General features: G+C 47.1%; 1 protein-coding gene and 1 long non-coding RNA gene across 2 annotated transcripts; one reads left to right on the top strand and one right to left on the bottom strand.

Moving 5' to 3' along the window:
* Positions 1-2,672: 2,672 nt before the first annotated feature.
* On the bottom strand, positions 2,673-12,477 carry LOC147650067 (uncharacterized). Its single transcript, XR_015277273.1, has 2 exons — positions 12,348-12,477; positions 2,673-9,403 (listed from the first exon to the last, which is right to left on the bottom strand). It is a non-coding gene; the product is annotated as an uncharacterized LOC147650067 (long non-coding RNA).
* Positions 2,958-14,334, top strand: LOC111936103 (cytochrome P450 3A9-like). Its single transcript, XM_023936830.2, has 13 exons — positions 2,958-3,043; positions 5,699-5,792; positions 6,350-6,402; positions 7,510-7,609; positions 8,156-8,269; positions 8,546-8,634; positions 9,605-9,753; positions 10,593-10,720; positions 11,376-11,460; positions 11,791-11,951; positions 12,377-12,603; positions 13,405-13,567; positions 13,718-14,334. The coding sequence occupies exons 1-13, from the start codon at positions 2,973-2,975 to the stop codon at positions 13,814-13,816; spliced, it is 1,533 nt and encodes a 510-aa protein (XP_023792598.2). The 5' UTR covers positions 2,958-2,972; the 3' UTR covers positions 13,817-14,334.
* The last annotated feature ends 9,701 nt before the right edge of the window (positions 14,335-24,035 follow it).

The following is a 24,035-nucleotide window of genomic DNA, read 5'->3' as shown; positions in this document are numbered from 1 at the left end:
CTCCAGGGCAGAAATCTGCCTCCTCCCTGCCCTACAGAGATTAGCTGAGCTCTGCATGATTAGCAGCAATTTTTATTATCTGTATCTAGAGAGTTTAAAGTACTCCATAATGGCACAATTTCCCAGCAATATTTATACCCTGAGTAGCACCGCAGAATCTCTGCTGGTCCAGCCCTGGGAATCTAAAACGAATTCCCCAAAGTATCTCAGGAGAACCTCTTTCACAATCATACTCAAAAGTGAGTTAGACCTAAAGATTCAGACTTTTCCAGCCTGGCCTTTGCTGTACCCATGCAGTCCTTTTCACCAGGAACACAAAATGTTTTCCATTTTTTTCCTTCCCCTCCAACAGCTCCTTCTCTTCTGAGCTGCTCGTTCCTCTCCACACCTGTGCCCCAGTCATAATTGCTATTCCACGGCCTCCTTCCAACCCCTACATCCTTTGGTTTCACAGCTTGTGAAAGAAATACATGCTCCTCTATTTTTCTGCCAATCCCCAGTCATTATTCCACAAAAATCCTGCCTGCTTATCACACCTTGTTCACAGCCTGGATTTGCAGCACTCCCTTCGTTACGCTGCACGTAACAACGCGTTGTTATTTTGCTTTCCTGAAAGCCATTAATCCATTAATCTGAGCTTCTTAGGGGCATTAGAAATGGGAAAGCAGCTCAGTTCTCTTCTGAATTTGTTGCAGATTTTGGCTTTTTTAACCTCTCAGCCTGTGACCATTCTGGAAACTCAGTGACCACAGCCTAAATGACAAGGGGTGAGCGTTGTGTGTGTCATTGTCACCCACGAACAGGACCCGGGGTGGCACCAGCAGGGTGTTCCCACAGCCAAAATTGGGGGTTGCACCTTCTCCCTGAGCACTCTGCCTCTGCTCCAGACACCTGGAGGGCTCCCCTAAACCCATGGTGGGGTGCAGTGGACATCAAAATGTCCAGGAGAAGCCGAGGATGGGTGTAAGAGCCTGCGGTGGTGAGGACTAAGATGTTATAAAGCATTTGGAAGGGTGAAGGAACAACTGTGCTGGACCCCCAAGCATCTTAGGGGATACCACAGCTGGGGGTTTACAGTTTTAATAGAGTGCACATTTGGGCATAAATTGGCTCTGAGTTGGGTTCACATGTGAAAATCAGTCATTCTTTCCCAGGTCATTGACTTTCCCTCAGCATGGATTAATCACCCGTGGATTTTTCTGTTTATCCACCAGCTTTCTCAAGGGGATGGTGGGGTTGTGCTGTTTGTTTGAAGTCAATAAGCACAGTCCATTTGGCAGAGACCATCAGGTCACCCTGCAAAACCACAGTAAGAGTTTGCACCTCTGGTTTTTCATACCACTCTTCCCAGAGTCTATAATTACCCCTAAAAATGACTCAAAGAGGACAAAGATTGAGGATGGAGATTTACTGAGGATGGAGAGCCCTACAACAATCCCACTTCCTGAATAAACTCTGTTAACCTATTTCCCAACACAGTGAGTTGGGAACATTTGGGTGTCCAGTAAACTCAAATTTCAAGGCTGTGTCAAAATAGGGAAAGAGGAACCCTGGAGCACCAATCACTGCTGTGACCAGTTCCTGAAAGGGAAAACACCTCTTGAACCACATGCTCTTGCAACATCTCTGAATCAAGAAAGGCAGGACCCAGCACAGGCTTGGAGAACTGTCTCATGAGCTCATCTGCTCACGTCAAACTAAAGCAAACTGTGTTTATTACAAAATAATCTACACCTGATCTGTCTCCAAAGGTCAGAGCAAAGGCAAAATGATACACAAATGCTGAGATAAGGCAGATGATGCTCCTTGGAACGTGAACTGGGGTCCACTGCTCAGTCAGTGCAGCATCAATCACAGCCACGTCCTTGCAGACACAACACTTCTGACATGCCAAAAAATTCAAACACCCACCTACTTGCCTCCAGTGCAGACAGTAAACTCCTTTCTGAAGACAGCAGCTCTTCTAATATAAAGGGAATTGCTCATTTTAGAATCCTAAACAAAGCCCTAAAATTGCAGTAGTGCACATCTATGCAAACCACGGAACTTCCTGCCCTGGCTTGATCCCCATTGACAAACACCATCCAAAGAGCTCCATTTTCTCCACATCATAATTTCCTCTCAGCACATCCACACCTGCTCTTGCTTTTCAGCACCATCCTTACAGGACAGCCTGTACAAAATCCGTGTTTTCCCTTTTTTGTGCCTTTTCCCCAGCTGCTGCAGAAGGGTGGGCACGGGTTTTATTAAGGAGCCAGGAGTGGTGCTTTGGAAAAGGTGGCACTTTAACTGCTTACAGATGTGGAGAGACAGTATTTCTCTTACAAAACACCTGGCCACAGGCCAGCAAAACAAGTGGACTGGACTTCTACAGCCTTCAGAGGGGACAAATTCCTGCCTGAGCTGGGAGCTGCTCCTGACTCACCGCAGGCAGCGCTCGCACTTCACAACATCTCCTCACAATATCTCTCTGAAAGAGAGATATTTCAAACAAAATCTTAAATTCTGTCAAAGTTGATTCATCTGCCAGAAAAGCTCTTGTCATACAATATGTGAATAACCTTTTCCCTTCTCTTTCCCTTTTGTAAACCAACCCTGACACCTGCTTTGGGATTTACCTTTTCATTGTAACTTGTTTTTATTTGGTTTGGTGTAGGAGCCCAGGGGCATGAGTCAAAGTAGTTATTACTTACAACAGGGAAACCAGCTGAAATGTTTGGTAACACATGCATTAAATAACTTAAACTTTAGACAGTCCAGAGAGGCACTTGTCTATCACATGAATGGTGTTTTTCAGATTAGCAGACTTTTCTACCTTTGCCTTCCACTCCTCCTCCTCCTTTCGTGAAGAAGGGAGGGCCCCTAAATCATATGACTAGATAAAAAAGATTGCACAGTATGAAACACTCCCACTTCCCACAGACGTGGGACAAGCACCCAAAGGCAGAACTCAGAGCCAGAGAAGAACTGAAATGAACCTGCTGCCTTCGCTCTCCACAGAAACATGGGCCCTTATACTTCTTTTTGTGGCCCTCCTGCTAGTGTGAGTAAAATATTCTTTATTGATTCTCTGCTCCTGCCATTTCTCTCTTCTTGCCATTGCTCACTTTCACTCAATTAATCTGTTGAAGAGTAGCTGTGATTTCCAGTTTTCCAGCAGCTAACCAGGCTCTGGGATGTAGCAGGGAAGTTTAAAGATTGTATAGGTGTGTGATCTTGCCCCAAGGTTTGGAGTATTCCCATCCAGTCATGAGGCTGCTGCTAAGGATCAAAGGAATAATTGAATAATAATGATGCCAGGTACTGGTTACCATCAGGGTGCTGCTTTCTGTCAGGGTCCTGATCCATCAGGTTATTCTTCACAGACATCCAGCTGTGCCTCCCTGGCTGAGGCTGCTCTGCAGGCGGATGACCCTGCTGCACAGGTGGAGAGCAGCAGAGAGGCACCAGGAAAAGAATATTTGTAGGATCAGTTTTTACTCCTTCTGGCTTCCTCCGTGGTGCCCAGCTGAGATTCTCCTCGGGGGCACCTGGACCAGGAGAGGTCCTTTGCAGAGGTTTGGTTTCCATCCCATGTCCCTCCTCACGGCCACCCCTGCTGGGGGCAGGAGTGGAGCACAGAGCAACATCAGCCACCTGCTCCTGGCTCTCCAGACAAAATCCCACAGCAGAAATTCACCCCCAGTGCTTCAGGGGAGCCCTGCTAGTGAGGAAATACTGTCCTTGGCCTTGCTGGTGCCTGCAGCAGAGCAGGGCTGGTAAAAACCCCTTTGCTGGGACAGAGTTTCCAGCAGGGGAGCACTGCCCTGACAAACTGGGCAGTTTTGACAAGCCCTGAGGCAGAAGGCAGAGCCTTGCCAGCCACAAGCCCCAACAATTGATGTGGTGCACACGAGCACAGCCCATTTGTCTGCCCTGGCAACTCTCCAGCCACGCAGCTCAGCAAGCTCAGAAAGTTTTAGCCGTGTTTTTCAAATCTGTTCCTGTGATTTGGATCACTCAAAAGCCTGTTTGGGGCTGACTCTTACAAAAAAAAACAAAACCCAAAACCAACCCAAACCACACCAAAACAACGAAACCAAAAAAGCCACCCTTGATCTGGACCCAAAGTCTCATATTTCAGTAACTCTGTGGCTATCTAAAATTGCTGGTTACCAAACTTGCACCTTCTGCAGGTACTTGTAAATTCTGTTGTGGCAAAAGGGACTAAACCCAGATCTTTGTGCTCTGATATTAGAGCTAAAATAGAAATTTCATTGCCCATTAACACAGCCAAGTTATTTAGGTGCTTTTTGTCCACCTGGGGCAACACTGTTCCAGTTCACACCTGAGGGAATATCAGGAATTTCTGGTTCACATCCATGGTAGGAAGAAGTAATGATTATTCTTTGGCTTTACACTGAATGCTCCTTTTCAATCAGCACAAAACCCTGACATGTTTTAGTTGTAGGAGTGTTAGACTACATTTTCCTGGCCATGTTTCAAGAGGTTTAAGCCTGTTTTCCTACAGTATTTCTGGGCTTTGTAACCAGCCCAGCCTGACATTTCCTGGTCCTCCCACAGCCCTGGCTACCTATAAACATTACAAATGAGAGTCCACAAACGTTTGATTCCTAGTACTGAATTAACCTTTGACAAAAAAGATTAAACATTGACAAACTGATTTCTGTGAAACCTGAACACACCCAGCTCCCCATTTTTCACCTCTGGTGAAAACCCATTTTTGGACCATGAGGTGGGATTTGCTTTTTTAGCTCTGTCAGAAGCTTTGCTGGTGGGGACTGATCACATTTGCTATCCCCAGAATTTCAAAAGCCATTGCTAATTGTAAGGGAGACCTTCCCTAAGTCTCAACTTAGATTTTGGCTTTTCAAAGAAGCATCCCCAGGATCCTGCCTGAGCAGCTGCTGCCTCTTGGCCTGAAGAGGATCTCTGATAACATCCCCCTGCCAAACCTTCCCTATTTTACATCCCTTCTGCAATGAACTGCTCACTTGGGAAGCTGCAGCTACTAACTAAAACCAAATATTTTGAGGAGCTCTTTCAACACAGCCAAAGATGAGCTTCAAAGGGCTGCAGCCCAGGCCCTTGTTGAGAAAGAGAAAGCCCCGAGGTAGAGGCAGTAACTTCAGAGCTGCCAGGAAGGGTGCTTCAGAGGAAAGAAATCTGCAAGGCTGTCAATAAAATCTAAAGAGAAAACCATCAAGACAAGGCTTCCACTGAGCTGATGCTGGACTAAGGGAGGGAGAACAATAAATGAAATTGAACTGCAGTTTGACAAAAGCCCTGCTTGGGACATAATTTCTGGCATTGCTTTGATTTCTCTTCAATAAAAACATGCAAGCTTGGTGTTCCTCCTTCCAGCTCCGTTTTCTGCCTCTCCTTTGGTAGGCAATGAGCTCCTCACAGGACTTTTGCTAAAGACTTGTGGAGATGCTGTCTCCACAGGTGCTCTGGTGGAAACAATTGCTTTCACACCAAAAGGCTCCCTCTGAAGCTCTGTGTGAGCCTTACCATGGTTTTTAAGTAGTTTTTTACAGGGAAATTTTCACTTGGACTGCTTTTATCCCACTTCTTGGATCAACCTCCTCCCCCTCACCTCCCAAGGGATGTTGCTGCAGTCTCCAGGTTTAGGAGATTACAGATTACAGCCCCAAGGCCACAGTGATGTAACACTGCTGTCTTTTCTGTCCCACAGATATGGGACCTGGCCATTTGGTTTGTTCAAGAAACTGGGCATCCCTGGGCCAAGACCTCTGCCTTTCTTCGGGACATGCCTGGAATATCGCAAAGTGAGTGCCTGGAGCCCTCCTGGCTCCAGCAGCCGCTGCCTTTGCTGGCACAGCTGCAGCTCAACAGATACACAGGGATGATAACTTATCTCCAAATGCCAGCTCCTCTGTCACGCAGGGCTTGTGCAAAGGCCAGTGTGGGATAAGGCTCAGCAGCACAGACCAAGGGGCATCCCCAAAGGAGCACTCCTGGCTGGCTGATTTCCAGCTGCCCTTTGCCAGCGCCCTGGCAAACAGCTCACTCAAAGCACAGAGCACATTTATGCTTCATCGTGGCTTCAGAGGGAAGGAACGCTCCTAAAGCAGGTCTGGACATCAGTTTAGAGCTATTTCTCCCCACCCACCATCTCCAGAATCATCCCCTCCACTGCATCCTCTCTCAGATAATTCAGCACCAAGACTGCCAGAGCTCAAGGAGCATTTGGACAACACTCTCAGACACGTGGTGGGATTTTTGGGGCTGCCTTGTGCAGGGCCAGGTGTTGGACTTGGATGGTCCTTGTGGGTCTCTTTCAATCCAGCATAGTCCATGACAATTTTCAAATTGCTTGCCACAGGGTTTCCTGGAATTTGACAATGAATGTTTCAAGAAATACGGGAAAATCTGGGGGTGAGTATGAACCACTGATCTCCTCTGAGAGTAAAACTAGAATCTGTACAAAGGGGAGAAGATATTCATTAGGAAAGCTCCCTTTTCTCCACCTGCAGCCCTGACAGTCCCAGCAGGATGAGAACAGGGACAAGGTGCTGCTGGTGGCTTATGTTGGAGGCTGGTGATGCAGAGCTGTGTCACTGCCTCATCATGCAGAAACTATTTTGGCCAATACTGTGAAAAGCAGTTTAAATCTTGGAACAAAAGGCTCTCACCTGCCCCTAACAAAATAATCAGCAGAACTATTGACTTAAGCAGGATCTGGAGCTGGGAGGTTGGGTTCCTCTGGTTTACCAACAGCACAGGAATGTGACTCCCTTTGGAGCTGATCCAAGGAGTTCCTGGTGCTGCTGATCCCTGCCTGCTGCAGCAGGAGTTGCTGCAGGTATGGCTGCTCTGTTCTAGACACCTCCTCCCACAGCTTTTATCACTGCTGTTATAACTTAGGTTACTACCTTGCATATTCTGTATGATGCATCCACTGGTCCCTACAGCAGCTTTAAAAAATGGAATCTGGAAAATATATCTTAGCCCAAATGTGTAGAGAGCACAAATCAGCTTAATCTACATCTGTTCCAGGAAAGCATTCAGAGCTGCCAGCTTGAAAAGACAAAAACAAGGACTGAGTTTCATCTCCAAGGATGTCTCAGTGCTGTCAGCCCAAGTCTCCAGACACCCAACTCAAGAGCCTGAAAGGGGTCGAACAAGTTTCCTCCTAATACTGTAATGTGTTTAAGTGCCTGGAAAAACACAGAGAGTCGGGGGAGGAAGTGAAGACACTTGCTTCATTTAGTATCTGGTGCTCTGAGCAACCGAGCCCTGCTCATTTCCCAGTGACTTTGGAAGGTGTTTATCCCCCTTTATCATTTGCAAAACCCAGGTGGGAAAAGGTCTGGGAGTCCTTTTCCATCTCCACTTTCTACATGCCTGTATTCAGACAACAGAGCAACAAGGCTGGTGATGGAAGAACATTTGTTCAACACATTTTGTCTGGTGGGCACCAGCCAAGCCTTACACTTCAATTATCTGGGGTTATTTACCTGCCTCCTCTTCTCCCCCCACCAGGATTTACGATGGCAGACAACCCACGCTGGCTGTCACAGATCCCCAGATCATCAAATCTGTGCTGGTTAAGGACTGTTACAGCACCTTCACCAACCGCAGGGTAAGGGCAGAAGTGTTGTCATCCACCACAGAGTCCAGGAAAAGTGCAGGAGGAGACAGGACATCCTTTGGGAACGGCTGGCTGCACTATAGGGATTGCTGAACACGACCACTGCATGTCACTGTTCCCCTGCCTTACAGCCTGGACTGCACACACGGGCTGCAGAGGGAGCAGACCAAGTCTGTTCTCACACCTATCTGTGTATTTATGTATCTTTGGATGGATTTGGGTCTGTGTGAGCGTGCAGGAATCTGTAAGGGTGCACAGCAGCTGGGATGCTGGGATGGGAGGTGGTGGGTACCACACAGGTGTTGGGCTGATCAGACTTGTTCTGGGGCTGGGAATGGCACCTCACAGCTGCTTTAGTGTGGGGAAGGGGATTATTCATGGATGTGTGTCTTGAGAGAGGCTGTTTGGCAGGTCACAGCCTGCTGCCAGCAGCTCTGCCCCAGGAAGAGCCTGGGCAGGGGCTGGCACTCCACATTCCCACCCTGCAAGGAGGCTGCTCCCTTTTCTGGGGTTAACACCTTCTCCTTTCCTCGGCAGCGCACGGATCTGGTCGGGGTGCTGAACAATGCCATCTCGCTAGCTGAAGATGAACATTGGAAAAGGCTCCGTACTGTGCTCTCTCCAACCTTCACCAGTGGGAAACTAAAGGAGGTAAACCAGAGGGGCAGGTACAGACTAAACCCGAGTCAGCAAGCACTGTTTTCAGGCTGAGATTATCACAGGGGTCTGATTTCTTTAGTCAGAGCCCAACAACTAAGCTGGCCTGTTTAATTTATGCCTAACTGAAACCAGAAAAGTCTTAAAATAAAACCTGAGCAGAGAGATCTTATTTGTAAATATTTGTGAAACTCCCTGTAGTCCTCATGAGCGTGTGTAAAGGAGTAAAATGTACTGTACTGAAGCGCCCATGCCTGGTTTGTGTTACAGATGTTCCCTATAATGAAGCACTATGGGGAAGTTTTGGTGAAGAATGTTCAAAAGCAAGTGAAAGAGGACAGCTCAATAGCTGTAAAGGAGTAAGTAACTGCTAAGAGCAGCAGGCAGAGCAAACCTTGTTTAAAGTGCTGTGGTTCACTGGCTACCAGCAATGCAGATCTTTCCCTGGGTCAGCCAGGGCTCTGAAAGGAGGAATGGGACTTGCTGAAAGCCTGACTGGAAATTTAAAAGGGGGAAATTTAATTTGGATGTTAGAAAACTTCCCAGAGGTAGATAGGAAGGAAAAAGCTCCGGCACAGCTTTGTGAATCCACAGATATAAGATAACTCCAAGCCTGGCAGGAAAACCCAGTTTCTCCTGCATACACTCAGGATCTCTGTGCAGCACCTTCTCCTCCCCCAGGCCATGGAGGCTGCTGACCTCTCTGTGCCACGCAGAACTGAGGGATGCTCATCCCTCACATGCCCCACTGCTGGGGGAATGAGGCTGTAGGGTGGCCCTGAGTGTTTCTGCCTCATCTGTGCCCTCCATTTGGCTCTGGACAAAACCCTGTGTATTGCACCCCCAATTGCAAAGCAGAAATGCAGCAGGGGCAGCTGCACACCTGGAACCACAAACCTGCAGAGTTTCCCTTGAACCAAAACCCTGCAAGGGGAGCTTGGACAGCTTGGACCAGGGGGCTGTGCTGGGTGGAACTGGACCACTCCCAGGGCTTGTTTGAGGCAAGGTGTGCTGCCACTCCTCCTTCAGAGGTTACCAGGCTAAGTTCCACCTTCTGTCCTTCCACTGGCCTGTTCCATGTTGTTGTAAATCCTTGGAAAAGCTGTCTGATTTCAAAACCTGTGCAGGCTGGAAAAAAAAAAGCTCTCTAAAAATCTACGCCCTTCTCTGTAAGCGCTGCTCAGTACCACAAAGCCAATTTTCTTTTCAAACCTAAGGCAGGAGGTCTTATGAGACTTTATATTTGAATGTCACATAGACATGAGGAAAAGATACATTCACTCAGTCCAAATATTTAACCACAGTCTATTTTTTTCCACTTTCCCTCAGCATCTTTGGGAGCTACAGCATGGACGTGGTCACCAGCACTTCCTTTGGGGTGAACATTGACTCCATGAACAACCCCAAGGACCCCTTTGTCAGAGAGATGAAGAAACTGGTCAAGTTTGACTTTTTTGACCCAATCTTTATCTTGTCATGTAAGTGACTCCAGGTTTTGCCTGGATAACTTCCCTTGCTAGGAGTGAAGTCCTACTGCCCCTTATCCCATCATTTCCTCCTTGTGAGCCTCATGCTGAAACCCTGGGGACGAGACGGGTAAAAGCTTCCTCCACCTTTGGCATCCACAGCGCAATAAACTTATGAACCACCCAGAAATATCCAATTAGGTGCTGGGAAATTATTCAAAGATTGAAAAGCAAGTGAGGCTTGAGGAGAGCGCTGCTATCTGAAATCCATTTTCTGGGAAGGAGCGCTGAGTGGGGACTGTAATTAGATACAATTTCCTCCAGTGCAATAGCTTAGCAGCAGTGGACCTTAAATTAAGGTTAGACACTTTGCTGAAACCCAGGGAAAGTTTGGATCTGTGCATAGAGGAGGTTCTGGTGCTGTAGATTTCATCAATCTATACAGAATATCAAGACCCAGTTTCTGTGAGGAAGGAAATGCTTTGAAAGGGACTTGAAAATGTTTGCATGGTCACAGCAAGGCAGTGAACAGCTCAGCCTGAACAAAGAGCTCAGAATTTTCAATATTTCTCTTCTGAGTTACTTCTGTTTCCAGAAGTAACCTGTCCTTAGAAAACAGAGCCTTAGAAATAGGAGGTGGAAAATGCCTTGGTCTTCTCTTAAGTGAATGATTATACCCAGCTTGGTTGTGCCCATTTGCCACAAAAACTATTCCAAGGGAATGAAACAGGAAAAAAGTTCGTGCTTTTCTCAGGTAAAGAAATTAAAAAAGGAAATCATTTCCCAGGAGCATCCACAGCTATCTGTTATAAAGATATTTACAGAGTGCAATTTTCTATTTGTTTTTTTAGTTATTTTCCCATTCCTTGTTCCTGTCATGGCCAAGATGAACGTAAATATCTTCCCCAAAGATGCCGTAGATTTTTTCATGAGATCCATTGCCAAAATTAAGCAGGAACGTGAAAAGGAGGCTCACAAGGTGAGTGGGAATTTGAGAGCAATTGTGGCAGAAAGTACACTGAAGTGAGACATAATTAGGGTGATGATATCAAAGGTGAAGCCAAAGTACAATGACTCAACAAAGCCCTGAGCCTACTCAAGTGTAAACACTTCATTTTAATACTGTCAGAAAAGCCCCACCTGACCTGTCCTGGCAGAGAGTCAGGGGGACTTTGTACATCCGTGATCTGAAGCTAAATCCAGATAAAGGCTCAGCAGAATTGGACTAAGCCTCAGTCTGCAGCACTTGTAATGAGAGAGTGAGAGACTCCCTGAAGGAGATTAGGCAGAGGATGGGAGAGTGCAGAGTAAGCAGCACATCAACAGCAAAATCACCTTTAGGGTTGTGCCTTCCCCATTCACTTTGCAAAATCTGCAGCTGCTTCCTGACAAAATTCTGCCTTTTAGAGTTTGGATCCCTTTCATTCAAAACACTGCTCTCCCACCCAGTGGCTCAATGGATAGGACAGGCAGGTTTCCAAAATAAAAAGTAAGCGTCATATTTTTCAGTAAGGAAGTGATGTGCATTTTGGGGATGCTCTCAGTCTAAAAATTGCACTTAGGCTGTGAAATCTGCTTATCTGAGCCCTCCAAGGAACCTGTCACCAAAGAGACTCTCCTGCTTTCCCTCACAGGGCAGGGTGGATTTCCTGCAGCTGATGATCGAGTCCCAGCGCTCAGACAGCCAGGGGAACAACGAAGCAAATCACTCAAATAAAGGTAACAACACCCAAATCCTCAGCATGGGCACGGGGGCTGTGGGAGGTGTTTGTGTCACCATCACCTTCACTCACCAGCTCCAGATGGACTCAGTCTCCTGGTGCCAGCACCAGGGCTAAGATCCCTGTCCAGAGAGCAGGACTGCCATGTCAGTATTTATACTCAGGAAATCACCTGCCTCCTCTATAAAATGGATTTTTCCAGGCAGGTGGGGCAGTTATAAAAACATTATCAGAAAACAGTGTCAACAAACCTGCCTCGACACCTCCTGCTGCTGCCTGGTCCTTGCTGAGACCATCAGCCAACACTGCTTTTCCCATCTCCCCACAGCCCTGACCGACACAGAGGTCCTGGCCCAGGCATTCATCTTTATTTTTGCTGGCTATGAGCCCACCAGCAACAGCCTGGGTTACCTGGCCTACGAGCTGGCCCTGCACCCTGATGTGCAGGAAAAGGTGCTGCAGGAGATCGACACCGTCCTGCCCAACAAGGTAAGGGGGACCCTGAGTGATGGGGAGCACTCCCTGACCCTGCTGCCCCCCCTGGTTCACTCAAGGCAACGAGAAATCTTCAGCTCCTAAACACCATGGATTGCCCAGGAGCTCTGGGGAACACACACTGACACAACTCAGCCCTGCAGTGATTCTCCTTTGGCAGCTGGAACTTTCCAGCCACCCCAGCTGCTCAAACCCGTTTGCCACACTCTGCACCCGTGCACAAGAGCATGTGGATTTCCAGGCATTTCCATAACTCAGGGGTGAAAAAACAAAACCAATCTCTCAATTTCTACCTAGCATTTTGTCCTTCAGCGAGTCTGGGTCCAATCTGGGGCAGTGGGGTACCAGATACTCTGGTTCCCACAGTCATTTTAGGACAACCCAACATACCTGGTGACCTTCCTCCCGCTGTCCTGCAGGCTCCTCTCACCTACGACGCAATCATGAAGTTGGAATACCTCGACATGACAGTGAACGAGACGCTGAGGATGTATCCCCTGGGGGGGAGGATTGAGAGAACCTGCAAGAAAGACGTGGAGATAAATGGAGTGACCATTCCCAAAGGAGTCGTGGTCACAATCCCACCCTACGTCCTGCACCGCGACCCCGAGTTCTGGCCCAACCCAGACGAGTTCAGGCCAGAAAGGTACAAAAAGCTTAACAAAAGGGAAGAAACATCACACTGCTTTTTCCTCAGTAATTAAGCATTAATCTCTGATTAGCTTCCTAATGGTGTTCTTCCCATCTTTTTACAAACAATGTGGATGAGAAATTGCAGGCTCGTGGGAATGTCATTTTGAGAAGAAAATGAGCTTTGTGCTTAAAGCAGGGTTTCAAACAGCATAATCTTATTGGGAGAACATCACCAATACCTCACAGGATCTTGTGCCCAGTTTTAAGCTTCCTGAGAGGGGCCAAATGTGGAGGTTTTGTAACTGCTGGCCATCTTCTGTATTATCCTCCTTGTTGAACCTGTTCCCTTCAAGCTTCTACTAAATATGCCAGACTCAACCCTTCCAGAATCTCCTTCTCTCCTTTTTTTCAAGGATAACCTTCCCTAGCTGGTCATTTTTGTAACTGATATTTATTTACTTCTCCTTCCCAGAGAAACTGAAGCCATAGGCTGCTCCTAACCAAAACAGCTCCTGGTTCTTCTCTCTCTAAATACCACAGACAGCAAATATCTGTCACTGCGGGACAGGATGTGGCCCGGATTTTCACCTTGCTTCCAACTTTTACTAATCTGGATGGACAGAATTAAAATCAAACCCTCAAGTGGGACCCCACACTGTCCTGGGCAAAGGTTCAGTCACAGCACTCAATTTCTGGGGTTTTTCTTAGGAAAAACCCAAAGCAGGCTCTGCAGGGTGAGAGATCCCTGGATAAATAAGATGTGTAGGTTCTGTGGTTCTGCTGCCTTCATTTCTCTTCCCCATCCATCATCCAGGTTCAGCAAGGAGAACAAGGGGACCATAGACCCCTACACATACCTGCCCTTTGGGGCTGGTCCCAGGAACTGCATTGGGATGAGGTTTGCTCTCCTGTCTCTGAAAGTCGCCATCACCTCCCTGCTGCAGCGTTTCACCTTCCAGACCTGCAAAGAGACCCAGGTGAGGGGCACCTGGAGGCTGGCACGGGCTGGGTGCCAAGGCCAGGTGCTTGGCACTTCCAGGCAGCTCAGATCCAGTGTGAACCTCTCATCTATCTCTGCATATTTCACTGATCCATCTCCACCCGTGTTTTCCCTCTCTCTGCTGCAGATCCCGATGAAGCTGAGCTCAGTGGGGCTCCTAACACCAGAGAAACCGATTATTCTGAAGTTGGTGCCCCGAACCAGCACTGAGGCTGCCAGGAGCTGAAACCCAGGCTCAGCCCCCCAGCATCCAGGGACTGCCATGCTAACAAAGGGATCAACACCACAGGAAATCTCCTCTACACGTACAGACACAGAAGAGCAGCTCCAGTTAATTCTGGAAGCAATTTCTACATATTTACTAATAAACATAGCTGTCAGAAACGTGACGAGCATCACTGGGCAGTGACAATACACAGTCTCCTTCATTTTGATTGCAAAACAAGAAATAAATCCAAATGAGAGGCTGATCATCTACTTCTAAGGGGACTTCTCCATCTGGAGGGAAGGAATTACTGCCACATCCAAGAAAAACAAGGTGTGATGGAAATTCAGACTGCCAGACCTCACCGGGCAGGGACGGGTGCTGTTCTTCTGGGTGTATCCATGCTTGAAATTCCATGTGTTCTAATCGAGACGACTGGTGTGAGACTACACATCCTAGTTACCAACCCTCTCCCGTGCCATGTGTTAATTAAACTAAAGTGTGTACAAATACTGTCATTAAAAATGTTTGAGAGCTGCTCTGTGTTGTGTATAGCGGCTGATCACTTCCTATTTAAAACCCGTATTCAGCCTCAACCCTTGAAATTATCCATGTACATTGCTTTCCACTTAATTTAATGAATCTGATCCTTCATTTAACGCCATCAAACCCTCCCATTTGTACGGTATTTTACAAACACTCCAGCTCCCACCTCTTACTTTGATTAAGAGGTTGCCTTCAGTTCAGCACTGGCCAACCCTTTCCCATGCTGGAGTGACAGAGGATGGATGAGAGAGAGCAGCAGCTCCCAGGAGGAGGGGACAGCCCTGCAGGAGAGCCAGTGCTCCTGGAGGAATGGTCTGCACACAGCCTGGAGCTGAGCCTTTCCTCCCAGAGCCATGGATGGGGTTTTGTCAGTGCTTGTGGTGGGGTTTTAGGTGCTTTGAGCTGCTCCTGTCACCAACAGGATGCTCTGACCCGATGGCTCGTGCCACCCCTGACCATTTAAACAGGGAATATCAAAAAGCAGCTGGGAGGTTCTCCCAGGTCTGAGTTTAATAGCCCAGTCCCCCCCAGTAAATTGTGCTGCTCTTGACACCTACTAACCAAAACAGATATTAGTGAAATGGGAAAGGTTTCTACAAGAGCTGCAAATCAAATCAAGTTATCCCTTAACTTTCTCCTGGCACCCTTCATTCCACCCTTCATTCATCCATATTTGCTGGATCATGGTCTGCAATTTTCTCCTGTGGCAACCAACATGCTTTTCTCTTCAGTCCAGCAGACAAAACTGCAACATGATCCAAATGCTGCAATCCCACATAGCACAAGTTTATTCAACAATTCAGATCCATTCTTTACCAGTGAATATTCAGGGGTTTGGGAGTGGATTCCTCATCAATGGAAATCCCCAAATCTAAGCTGTCCATTTTTCTGGAAGATACAGCAACATTCACCAGGCTCTAATTCAAGAGTCAGCAGCTTGTGCTGTCCCAAAAGGCAGATAAAACAATTATAGTGCTCCCTTCTGATCCATCATCTGTGATGGACTGTTTGGGTTGTGCTGTGTACCCAGCAAGGCTCTGAGGAGTGCTGCCAACGAGGCCCTGCCCCAGTTTAATCTGCTGCCCATCTCTTTCCAGGGGTTAGAAACCATCCCTGGGAGAGCTGGGCCTCTCTCACTGCCTGTGATGCTGCAGTGGCTCGGACGGGGAGAATGCAAAGCATGGACAAATCAGTTTGAAAAAGTCATTTTTCTGTAGAAAATCTGGTGCCAGGCAAAACTAACTCAGGCTGGAGGAGAGGGACGGAAAGAGGAAGCTATCATCAAAGCAGTAAACCACTTACATGCCAAAGAGCTGCTCTGAAGTTATGAAAAGTCCTTTTGGCACCTGATGAGCAAGCCCAGGTGCCTTTGCAGGAGGCCCAGAAGCACAAAGGGTTAATGCAGCCACACCCCAGGCCAGGCAGTCCCTTCCCTGCATGGGGCTCTCCAGGAATGAAGTCATTAAGTGCAACTGTACAGATTATTCTTCCAAATGTGAAAAATGTGACTAATTTTCCGGCTTCAGCCAATTATGACCTGCCAGGACTATCATAACAGCCCATAAATAATGTGTAACAAAATCATGGTAATGAGTCTTCTAGAAGAAAATTAGATCCTCCGTGTCTTAACTCCATAAAATTACCCTGCTTTTAAGGGCTGCCTCCATCATCCCCTCCCCTTCCCACTGTTTTGCTGGTCAAAATTGTTGAGAAAGTGACTGGAGTCTGCTGGTCAGAAACCTGGCATCCCTCAGGTTTCACTGGTTTGGCTGTTTCAACTTTAAATCAGGCATAGCACTGCTTAACTCACCTCTTGAATGGTTTTTGCTGATAAAACATTTATTTTATCTGGGCTCCTTGCTGATTCATAAAATCACAGAATCTTTATGGTTGGAAAAGGCCTCTAAGATCATCAAATCCAGCTGTTAACCCACCACCACTGAGTCATATAAACCATGTCCCCAAGTGCCACAAACACTTCCTTTGAACACTTCCAGGGATGGAGATTCCATCACTGCCCTGGGGAGGTGCTTGAGCACCATTTCTACACATCCTTGGCAGGCCTGGGACATTGAATTGTCACAAAATAGCTGGGTCTCATCAGAGGAAAGAAAACAGTGTAAGGTAGAAGTTAATTGTGGGTACACTTCTGTTTCTCTTCCTCACCCAAGTCCTCCCAAAGACCAAGTAAGGAAAAAAGAATGAAGAAAATTGCTGTTTCATCATCATTTTTCATGCAGTTTTCTTAAAGGCTTTACAGCCTTGTCTCAGAGAAGTTATTTTCACATGACTGCAGTGGAACAGAATCACACCCAGGGAAACACCAGCATCACTCAGGAACCTCTGTAAATATACAGAAATATATTCCCTTTAGCACAGAAAAGACCCTTCCACAGGAGTTTTGTACCCCATGGGATGAGAACTGTTACTCCCTCAGTCCTGGTGAAAGACAAAGGGTGGTTTGAAGTGGGGAGGTTTGTTTTCCTGTTTCCCAGTTAAGTACAGCAGAGCCACCCTCGCTCCTAGCCCACCCAAATGATGTAAATGCTTCCAGCTGATTGCAGTCACCAAATGGATGTTATGAAAAACAGGTTTCCTGCTTACAGTGAGGGAGAGTTTCCTGTGCTTCACCAAATCACTCATGAGGTATTTCAACACCAGGCTGAGCCCTGACAGAGAGAAGAATGGTCTGACTATTAGCAAACTAAGTGTCCCTAAAGTATTGAAGTCCTTTGCAATTCTGCTGTGCCTTTGAAGTGAAAAATGAAACATTTCCAGGCTTATTTCACCTGAAAGGAAGAACAGGCAGCGTTGCTCCTTTTCCCCCTACCAAGGCACAGTTTCTGTGGCACCAGGAGCCTGCAAGTCAAGGGACACAAGTGGAAAAGGCAGCACAAGCAGGACTGGGATTGATCTCAGTCCCTTCTTCCTCCCTCCATCTCCCTGGCAGAAATCACAAGCCAGCGTGGGGAATTACCAGATAGATTGGAAACATGGAAAACCTGTAGCTGAATTTATGCAACCACATCACTTTTCTCTGCTGTAATGGAGAGAATTGGATGTATCGAATTGCTCACCACAGAGATATGGAATTTTGAAAGCCCTTACTATTGCACAAATGTTGACAGGATATTTTATTTACTGCATCATTAGAGGTTAAAGAGACTCATTCTCCAAAGGATTCATTTTTTCAACTCTTAATATCAATTAAAGCTAATTTCAGCTCTAGCTAATGATTAACGTAAAATATGGAAAAAGCTCTAACTGAGCATTTCTGTTCATTACTCCAGTTCTCTTGTATTGCTGGGGCACTTTATAGGTACTGATGCAGCTTTGTATCACCCATGACACAGATAAATTTCCCTTCCAAGGTTTCCTTTGCTTTGTTTTGTTCTTGAAAATGTTGCAAATACGCTCAACATACCTTTGATGACTTGGAACTAAATTTTAATTTAACCATTTCATAGCTGATGATTAGAGATGTTCTCCATGGGCTTCCCTGCATGGCTGGGTGCAATGCCTGGATACAAAAGTACCTTGTTCCAAGGCCTGCAGTTTTCATATCATTCATATATATAATAAATAAACCCACTCTGAGGTACCTGTGCAGCCACAAGTTTGCAAATGGAGAGGGGAAGACACTGTAACTGCTCAAGGGAAAATGAAAAACCTTGCCTGCCACTTATGAACTGAAGCCAGTCCAGCACAGCTGGATGCATTTACCCATCTTCACTTGGCAAAATACTGATTCCATCCACACAGCACAGAGAGCCCAGGAAAATAAGCTACACTTCATCTCCTGGGCTGTGTCAGATGTTTGTGCAGCCCAGCTGAGGGGACACACCTCAGCTCCCCCATCCTGGGGCCATCCAGCTGGTTTTGCTTTGAAATTGGAGGTAGCAAAAGTGGAAATGACTTTTGGAAAACAGAGCACAAAGGCAACCCCCAGCATGGCCAGCACAGTCCTACACTAACTCGCCACGAGCTTGTCTAACCTTTTCAGGACTTGTCTACTTGTATCCTAATTTTAGGCTATTTATTGTTAACAAGCACTAATCTGGGATCAATCAGCATCCAAAGGTCACAGCAAAAGCCAGAGGGAAGGCGAGGAGTGGTACAGATGCTCTGAGGAAGGTCAGCTGCTGCCACTCAGGCTGTTCTCAGGGGTAACCACACATCAATCACCCCAGCAGCAGCCTGAACTACATCCAGGGGACTCAGCAGAGCCTGCTGCTCCCAGGGATTGCAGCAGCTCCAGTGGAGACCTGCAGGATGCACAAGTGGGAAAAATGCACGTGGAGCTGCTCCTTGCCAAGCAGGGGAGCATTTCCCACTCTGGCTGTCACACTCCTGTGCCCAGCACAGCTCTGGCCCAGGGCTACAGGTGTCTCACACGGGCCACTGAACAACCTACACTCATTTTTCCTCACCTTTTCAATCTGCAAGTGGCTTTCTCCTTCCCCTCCTGCATTTTCATGTCTAGCTTTCAGTGTCTGGAATTCATTCGGCCGGGAGGAAGTGAAACCACTCTCCTAAGTGGAAGAGCCACCTAATAAAGTTTTAATGGAAGATATCATTTCTAATCTTTACATTACATTAAAAGCCAGCCGGGAATTGAAAGCCCAGGAGGGTTAGGAGTGTTGGAAACACTCAGCAACACAGCCTTATCTTCAGGGAGTTCACAGAATAAGTGTTGCCCTGAGGAACAGAATTTGCAGCAAGCAGAGAGCCACGTGTAGATATATGTATTTATATTTGTGTGCATATCCACACACCCAAAGGGCAGAAGGATTTCTTAACCTTTGGACAGACTCTCCAAATCCAGCTGGGAGTGTCTGAGGTGATGAGCTTGGAGTCCAGGCCATGGCATGAAACATTTACCCTCTGTACCACCAAAATGCTCATCTAAACACCAAAACCACTGCCATCTTCAGGGTTGGGTTTTTTTTTTTTTGAGGTGACTTACATAGAATTGGTCAGTTTGGGCTCTTCAATAACCCACAACCTGAATTTAAGAAACCTTCCCACCACCAGTTCCTTGCTGTGCTGAACCTCCACACAACAGCAGGAGCAGTTTCAGAAATCTGTTTCCAGGAGCAATAGCAGAACCTGGGGGTTCTCAGGCTCCCCGTGGAGGGACAGAAACATTCAAGCACATATCAGACAGACAATTAAAATGGGGCAAAAGAGTACCATGCATTTTTGGAGCACTGGCATTCCAGTTTAAAAAATTGACCTTGAAAATTTGGGTTGGCTGAGAGGGACCACGCTTAGCAATTGATATTCCTTCTCCCAGGTGACAAGTGGTAGGTCGAAAGAAAACAGCATCAAGTTGCTCCAGAGGAGGTTTAGGTTGGATATTAGGGAAAATATCTCCATGAAAAGGGTTGTTAGGCATTGGATCAGGCTGCTCAGGGAAGTGGTGGAGTCTCCATCCTTGGAAATGTTAAAAACCTGTGTAGATGTGGCACTTGGGGACACGGTTCAGTGGTGGGCTTGATCTTAGAGGTCTTTTCCAACCTAACCAATCTGTGATTCTGTAACCACCACCAAGAGAAAAACATTCAAAAGCTGTTTTAAACCAGCAAAAGCCAAACTTCAAAAAACACCAGAGTATAAATCTTCTCAGGGACCCAGCAGGCCCCAAGGTGGCAGCAACGAAGTTTCTGCAGCAAGAACGGAGAACTTCCAGAGGCAGGGACCTGCCAGGGTGTCCAGACAGCCCCAGGGAAGTGCTCAGACCCTCTGCTGTGCTGACCCTGCTCTAAGGACAGCGAGAACAATGAGAAATTAAATTGCACCGTCACAAACCCCAGCACGCAGCAACTCCTGGCACCGCTTGGGTTTGTTTATTGTGAAGCCACGTTGGCTTTGTGTTGGGTTTTCTGCCTTTTCTCTGCTTGCTGGCAGCAGCTCCAGAGAAGATTTTTGGAATTTTGCTAAAAGTTTCAGATATTGGTTTCTTTTGCAGCACCTGCTCCTTTGTAAGGAGCTCCCTCCAGGCTCCCTCCCTGAGCACACACCACAGCTGCACAGAGCATTATTTGCCACATTTATTATATAATCACCAAAACGTTGGAGGTTTAAACCTTCTTGTCTCTTGCCCACCTCTGAGCTGGCTCCCAGGTGGGGTTTGAGCACCAGCAGCTGGTCCTGCTGGGCTGCTCTGCCCCAGGGGAATGTTCCTGTTCTCCAGATCCCCCCATGGAGCCACAAGGAAGGAAAATAAACCCATGGATCAGCCTCCCCTCGCTGCTCCTGCTCACAGCTGAAAGAGCAGTGCAGGGGAGAATCCAGCTCTTGGCTGGACACGTGTCTGAGTGAGATCCACACGTGCTTCCATCCCTGGGCAGCCTCATCCCCAAAGCCCTGAGCCCTCCCTGACAAAAATCTGCTGAATTCGTCCATTTGAGTATTCATCTTCCACTTGAAATTTCATTTTAAATCCTTTTTTTTTTTTTGTAGGGGTTGCTGGACTTCAGCCAAAATCGCTTTCAGAAATCTGGGAAATGTGAGAGGGGCTGTTTTCTATAGGAAACCTCACCTCACTTCAGGCCTGAAGTGCAGCCACCATCCCAGTCCCAGGGAGGGTCTGGCAGAGGGAGCAATCTGGGCTGCACATCATGGACCTCTTAGCCTGGCCTGCCAGCTGAGAAACCCCAAAATGTTCAAGGTTGATGGTTCCCACCGAAAATCAGTAAATAAAAAAATTCTGGTTTTGGGATAAGCGGGATCTGAGATTTTTTTTATCATTCAGGTGGTTTCTCAATTAAAGTTTCGTGGAACAGAGTGGGTACAACCAATGCTGAGATGCTGGGAAGAGGGAGCAGCAGCTGAGCCAGAAAGGATCTGAAGCTTCAAACACACCACAGGCAGTGGGTGGGCTTTTTGAATAAGGAGAAAATTCATTAACTCTGTGTCAAAGATCACACAGAATTTAACAAAAATCTTAAGTAAAAGATGCCAAGCATTTCTGAGGAGGCCTCCTGGATCTTTCCTTCAAGATCTGCAAAGAAATGTGAAGGAAATGCTCCACTTTCAGCACCACACTGTGAGATTAAATGTTATCCTGCTACACATTCTTTTTTTATAGCCCACTTTCTATTTTTATTCCTGTTCTGCTGTGGAAGTGTTTGCTAATAATATATGATAGGATGCTTTGTCATGAAAAAACCTTGTATCATTTATCTGTTTCTGAAAAAAGAAATTCTCAGTACAAATCTAATAAGGGAAAAAAATCCTATTCTAGCTCCTGTTGGAGGAAAGGGATTGATTTATGGAGAGAGATGAAAAGCACTAAGTATGTATTGCTTGGCAAAATGAGGAATTGTAGAGAACTGTCTTTATGCATTTGAAGGGTGTAAACATCAAAGAGGCAGAAGAGCTATTTAGAGCATTAGGAGGAGGCACATCTAGGAGACAAGAGCTGAAATTAAATGAACATCCTTAACTTAAAAATCATACTTCTGCCTGCAAATCTATTTCCTGGTATTATTACTTGCAGCACTCTAATGAGTATAAATGAAGCTTATAGAAAAAAACACCTAATCTATTTTTCATATCCGATCAGCAGATCTTCCTGCAATGTTTATGAAGCCCAGATCCGGCACCTAATCCAGAAATTTTGGGAGAAGAGCATCCTTTAAGCCTCCTCCTCCACCTTCCTATTGCCCAGCAAATGCTGATGGGTGCACTGGGTGACTCTGTGCCCATTGCAGCCCGTGTGGTCAGTCTGGGATCAGGGAGCTGTGTGGGTTTAACAGCTTTTACTGCAGCTGAGGGATCACTCTGCTCCTGAACAACCCTTCTGAGAAACAGAGCATCCTTGCTCATGCCCTGCAGGATGCCCAAGCCTGTCTGCTTGGAATTCAGATAATTGCCCACAGACCTGAGCTGAAGCATCAGGGGAGGAAAGGCTCTGCAGCAAATCTTAGCACAACGCTCCCAAAACGCTGGAGTGGCGCCTGGCCCGACAGCCCAGAGACCCCAAGGACAAAGTTTTGCTCTCCCACCTCAAGGATGAGGTTCTGCACTAAGGAGGGCTCAAGGACAGAGTCTTGTTCTCCTTTCCACAGGGCTTTGTGAGCCCCCTGTGCCCACCTGGGTGAGCCGACCCTCAGCCTGGCGGGGCTGCACGTCCGCATGGATGTGCCTGGATAATTGGAAATGGCACGCAGCTGGAGGCTCAAAGAGATGAAAAACATCACTTGCTTACACACCTCCCTTCTGATTCCTACCAGCCAGCCCAGAATAACAAGGCCTGTCCCTCTCTGTGCCTTTTCTCAGCAGCATTTCACAGGTGACAGATGCTGGAGGTGGCAGGAGAGGACTCCCCGCTCTCCCCAGAGAAATCCTCAAATCCTTCCAGAATTACAGGCACCATTTATATTATTTTTTTTCTGCACAGATTTTTAGTCTAAGGACAAGACTGCAGTCTCTTATTTGCCAGTAAAATGAAGTAAAGGAGGTGATTTCTGTGCTCCCTCCCCTCACCAGCAGGAAAAGAGGTAAAGCCCAGGGAAGCAGAGGCAACAAAATTGCTAAGTCAGATCACAGAGGCCACGCAGGCTGTGACTCCCCAAACATCCTGATCCCTTCAGCCAGAAGCCACTTCATCACCAAACAAAGCATTTCATGTGCATAAATAAAAAGGAAGAGAAATTATTTCAATAAGCTTCTGATAATAGCCAAGGTTCACAACTGAATCCGTGATATTTTAACAGAAAGCATATATTAATGTAAAATAAACATGATGCCAGTGAATGACAGCCTCTGATTTATATTCCTGATGTTTCCAGCCCTACAGCATCATAAGAACATTGTAATAAGAAATGTTCAGCAGCAGATAGGAAAGGATGGATCTCTGTGGGCAAGGAGGGAATTACGTTGTTTCCTGGGGCCACCGAGGTCCTGCGCTTGTTCACATCCAGAAACATCAGTTCCTAAAGGGATGGAGCTTCTGATGTAGCCACAGCTCTGTGCAAAGCCTGAGCAGCTGAGGAAAGCTTATCCAAAGTGCAGGGCAGCAGCTGTGGTGCTCAGACACGGGCAGGGGACACAGGGCTGGGGCAGGGCTGTCCCTGGCACTCACTCCCAGCATTTGCAGCAAACTCAGAGTACAAGTCACAAACCCAAAAAATCAAAATAATATCTTACCATGCTGGGGGAAAGGCCACATTCCTCAGGTGGGTGAGGGGGGTCCTTGGGAGGCATGGTCCTGCTTTCACTGGAGACCTGAACACCTCCAGCTGAGCTCAGGAGAGGAAGAGCACAGCCAGGCTGAGCTTAAGTGGGCTCTGGGCCTGTGGTGGGGTGTGGAGCCCAGGTGAGGCTGGGCAAGGTCTGCCTTCCCCACCCAGGAGGCCTTTGTCCATCCTCAGCTGGAGGAAATCCCTGTCTGATAGTTCAGGGTCTGTCTAGTGGAGGTCTGGGGGTCTCCAAGTTTGGAATAAATGCCAAGAGAATCAAGGGATGCACAGCACAGGTGCTCACCACCCACCCACCAAAGCCCCACTGGTGACCCCCAGTTTATACACTGAGCACGGTGCCCTAAGGCAGGAATATCCCTTTGGCCACTTTGGGTCACCTCTCCTGGCCATGGAAGGCAGGAATATCCCTTTGGCCACTTTGGGTCACCTCTCCTGGCCATGGAAGGCAGGAATATCCCTTTGGCCACTTTGGGTCACCTCTCCTG

This window comes from Cyanistes caeruleus, chromosome 17 (assembly GCF_971803275.1).
Source record: "Cyanistes caeruleus chromosome 17, bCyaCae1.hap1.1, whole genome shotgun sequence".
Taxonomy (NCBI): Eukaryota; Metazoa; Chordata; class Aves; order Passeriformes; family Paridae; genus Cyanistes; species Cyanistes caeruleus.
This window is presented reverse-complemented; position numbering and strand designations above follow the sequence as displayed.

Coding starts and splice junctions, on each gene's coding strand:
- LOC111936103 (XM_023936830.2), top strand. CDS start 2,973: ATGAACCTGCTGCCTTCGCTCTCCACAGAAACATGGGCCCTTATACTT. Junction 3,044..5,698: donor TTTGTGGCCCTCCTGCTAGT/GTGAGTAAAATA, acceptor TCTGTCCCACAG/ATATGGGACCTGGCCATTTG. Junction 5,793..6,349: donor CATGCCTGGAATATCGCAAA/GTGAGTGCCTGG, acceptor TGCTTGCCACAG/GGTTTCCTGGAATTTGACAA.